General features: G+C 47.2%; 4 protein-coding genes across 4 annotated transcripts; 2 read left to right on the forward strand and 2 right to left on the reverse strand.

The window, feature by feature from the left end:
• Positions 1-221: 221 nt before the first annotated feature.
• TRV_06772 (uncharacterized protein) lies at positions 222-2,039 on the reverse strand (the record flags this gene model as incomplete). Its single annotated transcript, XM_003019177.1, has 1 exon — positions 222-2,039. The coding sequence occupies one exon, from the start codon at positions 2,037-2,039 to the stop codon at positions 222-224; it is 1,818 nt and encodes a 605-aa protein (XP_003019223.1).
• Positions 2,040-2,674: 635 nt separating this feature from the next.
• TRV_06773 (oxidoreductase, short chain dehydrogenase/reductase family superfamily) lies at positions 2,675-3,544 on the reverse strand (the record flags this gene model as incomplete). Its single annotated transcript, XM_003019178.1, has 1 exon — positions 2,675-3,544. The coding sequence occupies one exon, from the start codon at positions 3,542-3,544 to the stop codon at positions 2,675-2,677; it is 870 nt and encodes a 289-aa protein (XP_003019224.1).
• Positions 3,545-4,114: 570 nt separating this feature from the next.
• Positions 4,115-6,478, forward strand: TRV_06774 (spindle pole body associated protein SnaD, putative; the record flags this gene model as incomplete). Its single annotated transcript, XM_003019179.1, has 1 exon — positions 4,115-6,478. The coding sequence occupies one exon, from the start codon at positions 4,115-4,117 to the stop codon at positions 6,476-6,478; it is 2,364 nt and encodes a 787-aa protein (XP_003019225.1).
• Positions 6,479-7,040: 562 nt separating this feature from the next.
• TRV_06775 (CAIB/BAIF family enzyme) lies at positions 7,041-8,159 on the forward strand (the record flags this gene model as incomplete). Its single annotated transcript, XM_003019180.1, has 1 exon — positions 7,041-8,159. One exon carries the CDS (start codon positions 7,041-7,043, stop codon positions 8,157-8,159), a length of 1,119 nt encoding a protein of 372 aa, XP_003019226.1.
• Between the last annotated feature and the right edge of the window lie 559 nt (positions 8,160-8,718).

Consider the following 8,718-nt stretch of genomic DNA (forward strand, 5'->3'; position numbering starts at 1 on the left):
ATCCTTCCACAACTGAGACTAAAATAAGTTCAGAGTTTTGGCATCCTGCAGCTCCTTAAGTCGTTGTTAAATCTGATATTGAGTAGGGGGCCAGGACTGGTGGAATGTACTCAACGCTAGTTCCACGAGTTGCTGGACAGTTGTGGGAAAGTTGACCTGTCCACACAACTCCAACCAGACAATGAAGCAGGTACATCGCAATATGTTCCCTAGTTTGATATCTAATAGGAGTCGTCTTGCGGAATCCTGACATCCATCGCACCAGTGATATCTTTAATATCATGGAATAAATCGCTGGCTTCCATGAAATAACTTGTCCCAGTTTCTATACATCCCCCAACATAAAGTCCTACAAATGATCCGTTTCGATCCATTATGATAGCACCAGAATCCCCAGGATCGCCAAATATCCCTCGGGGAGCAACAGGAAAAATCTCATGAAGTGAGCCACGGACCTTGGTCCAGCTTCCATCCTGGTTTTTTGACCAACTTTGTAGATCAGCAACATGTAGAGCACCGAGTCGACCTTCTGTAAAACCAGTCCTACGACTGATTTTACACAGGTGCATGTCGGCTTCGAGATGTGTGGCTGCTTGTAAGGCTGTACCGTCTGGACGGTATCTCTCTCTGCGGCTCCTGGGAATTTCTTCCGCCGATGGTATTTCATTGTGCGACAGTCTCCTGTGTTCTACTTCAATCAAAGCCCAGTCTAGCATCCTGTTCGTTGCGGTTATCCTAAGCCCTGAGGCTGCATATACTCTTCCCAGATATTGGTTTCCTTTCTGATGAAACTCATTAGCGAGATCGATAGTCTTGGTATACCTATTCAGAAGATCCGTATCGTATTTGAAGTTGGCCTTTTGAGTCCTGGAAAGAGATGGATTTTCGTCTTCAAGGCGCCTCTGGATCTCATAATACTTCTGTGTTTGAATGTCTGCAGCCTTATCCTCATAATATTTCATAGACATGTTATGATCGCCAAGGCTTGGATGATCAATAGAAATGTTATTCCTAGAGTCCTCAGGTATAATTCCGTGTCTTTTCCAATCATCAAGGCAACGATCATTTGCTATAGGGTGAAAATTTGTCACGCCAAACCTTTTCCATTGGTGGTGGCGATGGAATTGTAACTCAAGAAACCCTCCAAAAGTGAATGATGAAGTGGGTTCTCCTCGCATTCCGAGGCTACCGCCAAGTTTGGCCTTCTTATCCCAGTCCTGCTCATCGAGAATAGCTGCTTGCTCTGGGCAATAAAATATTGAGTCACGGATTATTTCCACGGCAATATGAGTCAGATCATTGGTATCCAAATGATGAACAATACTATCTCGAACATCATTCCAGTTTTGCCGTGAGTCCTCCCTGACACAAATTACCACCGTGTGTGCAAACTTGCCATTTCGGGGACCCCTAAGGTGAGCAGAGAGAAGGGTCCATTCACTTCTTTTGAGAATATTCAATATCTGACCCTTTAAACCTTGCCATTTATGTATAAATGGATCAGTGGCCGTGATTGATCGTGAGAATACGGGTTCGAGAGCTCTTTCATCGGAGATTTCGATTTTCAATCTTACCTGACCATGCTGTAGAAAAAGGTGACGGATCTCCTGGCAAGCATAAAGCCAAGAACTATCAAGCTCATGTTTTTTGGCAGAGACAACGACGGTCTCTGCCGATGTGTCAGGGCTGTCTCTAGCATGATATCGTCTTACCAAATGTATAAATTTGGAATCAACATTCCACTTTTCAAGTATATGTCTTAGTGGACCTACCAGCTCCTCGTGGTATAGTATATGGAGTGGCTCATTGGGTTTTAATATTTCGTTGAGTGTAGGGAGCCTTACAAGGCCTGGGCCACCACAACGGTAATCTTCATTTTTAAACCCGTTATCGCCTAGAATCGCGACACCGTTATCCTCAGAAGAGCCTTCTCTCTTTTTTATTCTTTTTGTAGCCCGAGGTGTTGTCTCCACGCCACTTTCGGCGGTAAGAAGAGGGCCAGCATAAGAAACTGCTGACGTTGAGAATTGTTCGGACATGTCAGCATCTCGGCCCAATAGACATGGTATTTTGTGACGCAGTAACCAGAGGAGCAGGAGAATTAACTAATGCTAGCCTTGGAGAGTGGGATTTGAGGAAGGCGTGTCTAAATCTAAGGGATAAAAAGTAGGGAAGAAAAATGGCCAACGGAAGACGGCCTGGAGTTTATATAGACGTCCGAGTGACGGCATCAATCACTGGGCGACAAAGGGCCCCACTTTTACCGTGAATTAAGAGACAGCTTTATTTTACAAAGCTAGATATTCAATGCCATTGCGCTAATTGGCTAAAGCGTCTCCACCAACCAGTGAATTTTCACCACTGACGGCTGCGGAGGTGAATATAAAAAATATTCATTGGTTGAACAGGACGTTAGAGTTTACTATAAATAATAAACCAATAGAAGAAATAAAGGAAGTAAGCAAGGCAAGCCAATAGTTTGAAAGTAATTATATATTCCAATACAAATCGTCTATACATACATAAGTATATAGACACCGTCCCTCAAATACAGTTTAGAAGGTTATGAAATTAGGCTGCTAACAAGCTAATACACCATATGCTCAAAATCACCGAAACATAACTGATGGATACCTCGACATACCAACAGAGAAACTAAACGAAGCCTTTCAGCTCACCAAGCTGTATGACCACCATCGATTATGAGCGAGCTGCCAGTCATATAACTGCTAGCCTCACTCAACATGAAAACAACCGCTCCGGTAAACTCTTCAGGTCGAGCTAGACGGCCTAGCATACTTTCCTTTATCCAAATCTCCTTCAGTTCCGGAACTTCTTCGAAATTTTTCTCAACCATAGGAGTGATGATATGCCCAGGACAGAGAGAATTCACACGAATACCCTTCGGGCCCCACTCCATTGCCAGATTGCGGCCAAGCTGGACGACTGCTGCCTTCGAAGAGTTGTATGTGGCTGAATGAAGTCCCTTGTTCGCTACAAAGCCGCTCATACTAGCGACTAGGACTATCGACCCTCGGGTCCCTGACTCAATCATATGCCGAGCGACTGCCTGAACCGTCATGAAGAGTCCGGTATAGTTCACATCCAACATTCTAGTGACGTCTTCTAGGGTGAAGTCAACGGCATCCTTGAGCTGCTGGATTCCTGCAGCAGCAACAAGGCCGTCAATTCTCCCCGATAGGCCCGCAACTCTATCGACCGCTTCCTCAAGATGTTTCAAATCACGGACATCAACATGATGGTAATGTAGCGAGCCAATGTGATCGTTGTTCGCGATTTCCTGGGAAACGTAGAACTCTGAAACTGGCTTGGGCAACACATCAAAGCAATGAACTATCACACCTGTTAGTACAGGAAATACGGAGAGGCAGAAGGACAAACCATCGGCTCCCGCCTCAGTCATTGCCTCTGCAATCACAAGGCCCAAACCTCTGCCGCCCCCGGTAACAATGTATACTTTGTCCTTCAAACTAAAGTTTGGATACACCTTTTGGTGGTATTTTGGGGTAGAATCGCTCGGCATCTTGATACAGAGAGGAAGTAACGACACATAGCACATAGATCACTCAATGAACAGTTGCTAGGCAACTGAAGGCTGAACAGTAGTCAGTACAATACCGACATAGGGTATATATCTATTCATTCCACCTAGAGCTGCTGCGCAATTGACGTCATCACCAAGGTTTGGGTTGATCCAGCCATTGGCCAGGCAGGAGTGGTTATGATTTCATAAAACCTAGATGAATTGGAGTCGAACGCGCGTGCGGGGTAGTCGAGGCTCACTTCCCCATAAAATCAAGGCGTACCTGGGCAGGCGTTGACTCGGATAACGCGGCCTTCAGCGTGCTCCAAGGATGAAGAACAAGCTGGAGTTTTGTGATATCAAAAAGTTCCCAACTTAAAAATCAATATATTTCTTGGAGCGCGCGTAATGCATCACGTGATGAGATTTTGACACTAACCGGAAGTAGAAATATGTAAACACTGCGACCGGTGCGGCGGCAAAACTTTGAGAAAGAAAACAGCATGAAAGGGAGTTGGTGGACTGCTCTGACATAGCAGACGGCATTGCACTCTTGGTAGGCCTCCAACCATGGCAAACCGCTTCTCGTCACCATGTCCAACCTCCCATGACACCCCTGGTCAGTCTAGGCTCTTCGCTAGCCCGTCCGGGTCCGCAATTCCACGTCGAAAATCGCTTCCATACCTGAGAACGAAGAGAAAGAGCATATCGAGCACCAATCCTCAAAGCCCTCACAATCCTACAAGCCCTTACATTTCTCGAAAGAGTCGGATCCCCGTCAGAGAGTCTCCGAAGAAAATGACAAACAACGACAACAGTGACTCGGAAGTTGACCTGAGCGAATACACGTTTGACCTCAACAAACTTCCCGGTGAGCTAGTTAGTATTGGAAAGGATGATAGTGAAAAGAAACACAAGATACAGGAGGATGGCAACAATCCTTCGTCCGATATCGAGGGTCCTGAGGACTTTACGCTAAACATGGTCGAGCTTCTGAAGAACGCTGACCTGGAGGACACGCAACGAACCCAGGTGCAGGTTAAGGGAGAAGGAAGCAAAGTCAAGGCAGATGCCAGTAGGGAAGATCAAAAAGAAGCAGTGGATGAACAAAATGATGGGAATGATCCAGAGGGACAAACGAGAGCCACAGGATTGCCGGACTATACCCACCTCGAGCACACTCTGGAAACTTCCACACCTGCACACTTTCTCTGGAGAGACGTAAACGAAACTTTACAAAACACATCGATATCAAAACATCAGGCTACCCCATCTAGAAACATCAACGAAACAGGCGATGTAAAGGAAACCTCGGTTATTTATACCCCGGCTCGAAAATCAGCTCCGGCGACTCCCACAGGAGACCTGTCCAGGATGGACGATACGATAAACAGCCAGCAGGGAGACCAAACATTGTGTGCTGCTCAGCAGATCTGTCAACTCGAATTGGATCTTGAAGCTAAAACGAGACGTATCCGAGAGATGGAAGCGAAGCTGACGGAAGAAACCTCTTTGCGCAAGGAGATAGATGAACTGAAACAGCAGATGCAGAGGCGCGACGAAATGAATAAGCTGACTGACGCGGAACTTAATGAATTACGAAAAACCAAGTCAGAGCTGGAACAAGCGCGGAGTGACGTTGCTAGCCTGACTTCAAAAGAGTCTACCCTTAGGGGTAACTTGAAAGACAAAACTAAACAACTGAAAGATGCGGAGAAGAAGCTGGAAGAGGCTCGTTCAGCTCATAAGCGCCACTCCGAGGAAATAAGTGCAGAATTGAAGCAGACAAAACAAGACTGTGAAAAGAAGCTTGGCGGAGTGTACAGCCTGAAGTATCAGTTAACATCCGTCACCAGGGAACGAGACTCGATCCAGAAGACCTCGGAGGATCTGGAGAAGACTGTTCAAAACTTAAAGGCGCAGTTGGAATCAACAGAATCTCAAAAGACCGAAGAAGCCGCAGAGAGTTTGGCAAGGCTAAGGGAAATTCAGAAATTTGCAGGGGAGCTGGCCCTCCCTGCGCTGGGAAAACCTTTCTTTGAAATCGTTGCTCTCTTGAGAGAACATGTGAAACATCTGAGTGAGAAGTCTTTAGAAGAGCAGAAACAGCGCTCGAAAGAATCTGAAGATGCACAGAAGGAATTGCAGAAGCTACTCAAGAAGGCCAATGGCGCAGCACGTCTCGAAGCTCGAAAGGCCGAACTCTATCGTGACCGCCTCACCGAAACTTCTTCCAAAATTGAGTCTGTTAAGAACGAAAACACCGAGCTACTCGAGAGGATCGCCGTCCTCACCTGCGATAATGCAAAGCTCAAAAAGAGGGCAACTGAGACTACCCAGGAGCATGATCAAGCGCTCGGAGCTTTGCAGAAACTTCGAGCAGAGGCCGAAGAGTCACACAAGTCACAGATAGCGAAGCTCAAATCATCCCACTCTGAGCAGCTAGCCAAATATCGAAACAACACTCAGGGCCCTAGCAGTGAACTCCAGGCCCGTTTGGCTGCCTCTAAGAACCGGGAAAGTGTGCTTACGGCAGAGCTCAAGGCAGAACAGGCAGCCAAAGAGAAGCTTGAGAAAGACATGGCGCGTATGGAAGCTGAAATAGCACATCACCATATGACACAAAAGAGACTTGAAGCTATCATCAAGGCTAACACTTCTGCTGCGAAGAAAATCGACGGCAAGATTGTTGAAATCATGCGCGAGAGGGAAGACGTTTGGAAAGCCCGTGTCGACGAGCTCACTAGGGACAACGACAAATTGGGTAGGGTATTAATGACTATGTGGGGGAAGCAGGAAGTTGGAGACAACATCATATCGAAGAGAAATGAAAACGGGGATAAACAGGGGTACAAGTATAAATATGCTAGAAAGGTGCAGGACATTGAGATTGGAGAGATTTGGAATACCCTTTTGGGAGAGCCGGCTAGCTGATCCGGGGACATCCTGCGACTGGATAACATTAGCCTGGATATGCTTTTGTCTTTGGTGCTTGTCTATCTATTGAGATCTTTCTGGGACTTATAGCGTGTATGAATAATGTGTTTCCTTTATTGATGCAAAACTTTTTTTGGGTTATGATATTTGGTTGTTATTGTTATCTCCCTTATCTCCCTTATCTTGATCTAGATCTTATCAATCGTTGCGTTTCATCTGTATACACGTGACTTTTACCTCGGCTCCTGTGGGGAGTTGGCCCGAGCTCTGGTTCCTGTGCAGTTATCAGATCGCGAGAGCCAGGCAGTCAGTCACGGAGCAGACAGACAACCAGGTTTGTTCCAACTATATCCCACTAGAGGCTCCTTTACCTGCCTGGGATACTATTACCTAGAAATTGGGTTGCAATATGGCGGGCTCTGCTCCCCCATTGCAGGGTATACGGGTTGTCGAACTCGCTGGTCTAGCACCAGGTCAGTTGGTTATCAATCGTTAAGCCATTTTACCACAGTTAAATCACCCCCCTAATTAACATACTTAAGGCCCATTTGCTGGCCTCATGCTCAGCGACTATGGCGCGTCTGTCGTTAGAATCGATCGACCGCATCCGAATGCCCATTCGCAGTCAAAGCCCGTCCCACCACCTACATTTGACGCACTAACCCGACACAAAACATCCATCAGCCTCGACCTCAAGAACCCTGCTTCAAAGGCCGTCCTGCTATCCTTGCTATCAAAAGCCGACGTCCTGATCGACCCTTACCGCCCTGGCGTCCTGGAGAAGCTAGGGCTATGTCCTACAACCGTACTACTGAAGCATAACCCCCGCCTTATCATTGCGCGCATGACTGGGTTTCGTCGCGATGGGAAGTACAAGGACATGGCAGGACACGATATAAACTATATAGCAGTTTCCGGGGCTCTATCTCTGCTAGGCCGGGAAGGACAGAAGCCGTACGCACCGGGGAACATCCTCGGGGACTTTGCTGGCGGCGGAGCGGTATGTTTCCAGGGAGTATTACTTGCGCTGCTTGCTCGTCAGACCACGGGCAGAGGCCAAGTCGTCAATGCCAATATGGTAGATGGGTCAGCATACCTGGCTACATTCCCCCGCTTGGCGAGGCAGACACCAATGTGGGATGGGCCCAGAGGCAGCAATGTTCTTGACGGCGGATGTCCGTACTACGACACATACGAGACCAAGGATAAAGGGAGATATTTTGCTGTAGGAGCCTTAGAGCCACAGTTCTATACTGCGCTGCTGGATGGGCTGGGCTTGAGAGAGGAAGAGGTGTTTCCTCTTGGCTCGAGTATGGACAGGCAGGACAAGGAGAACTGGCCGTACATGCGAGCTGTGTTTGCGCGGAGGTTCCGGGAAAAGACCCGCAGTGAGTGGGAGGCTATATTTGACGGGACGGATGCTTGTGCTACGCCCTTGCTTACGATGGACGAGCTCGAAGAAGCAGGGTACGACCAGCGGCCGGTTGTTGGGCTATCAGATACGCCGGGGCTAGACATCAGGCCTGAAGACGGCGGATGGAGCGGGGGCGGCATTCATCCTGGCTCCGGGGGCGAGAAGACATTAAAGGACTGGCTTGGATGGCAGGCTGGAAGGGACTATCAAGTGCATAATGGAGCTCTTGTTAAAGTTAAGGTTGTTGCCCGGACGAAGCTCTGAGTTGGTCAAATTTATTATTCCTAGCTGGTTAGTTATTTGGCCTCGTTGCTTTTTTGCTTGTACAGTACATTAGGTAGAGGTAGTAGTAGCAGTGATATTAACTCCAGGCATATGTTTTTCTTTTCCTTTTCATTGCATTATTGCCTAATAGCACTATGGACATGGATTAAGCATTAAAAACAGCCTTTTGTTTGTTTGTTTTTCAATGCAAATAAAAAAAAGGGTATGTGTGAGAATGCCTGAAATACAACAGACTTTCAGCGGGGACGGTGAGTGGGTTGGGTAGTTTTATATTGAGGACAAAGGGGGATGGATACCATGCATGTAAGAAGCAATTGTATTCTCGGGAGAAAGGAAGATCGTAAAGGGTCAAACATCCGGGGGGGTGAAAGGAGGATAAAACAAAGCGTAGGAAGAAGTAGAAGTAGAAGAAGAAGAAGAAGTAATTGGCGTAGAAGAGAACAAAAGGGGTGGATGAACACCAGGCTCTCCAGACCCGAATGTTGAGAACTATTGAAAAGAAGGGGAAAAAGGAGGTGGAGGAGAGAGGGAGGGAGAG

The sequence above is a fragment of the Trichophyton verrucosum genome (genome assembly GCF_000151505.1).
Source record: "Trichophyton verrucosum HKI 0517 chromosome Unknown contig00810_1.f1.exp, whole genome shotgun sequence".
Classification (NCBI taxonomy): Eukaryota; Fungi; Ascomycota; class Eurotiomycetes; order Onygenales; family Arthrodermataceae; genus Trichophyton; species Trichophyton verrucosum.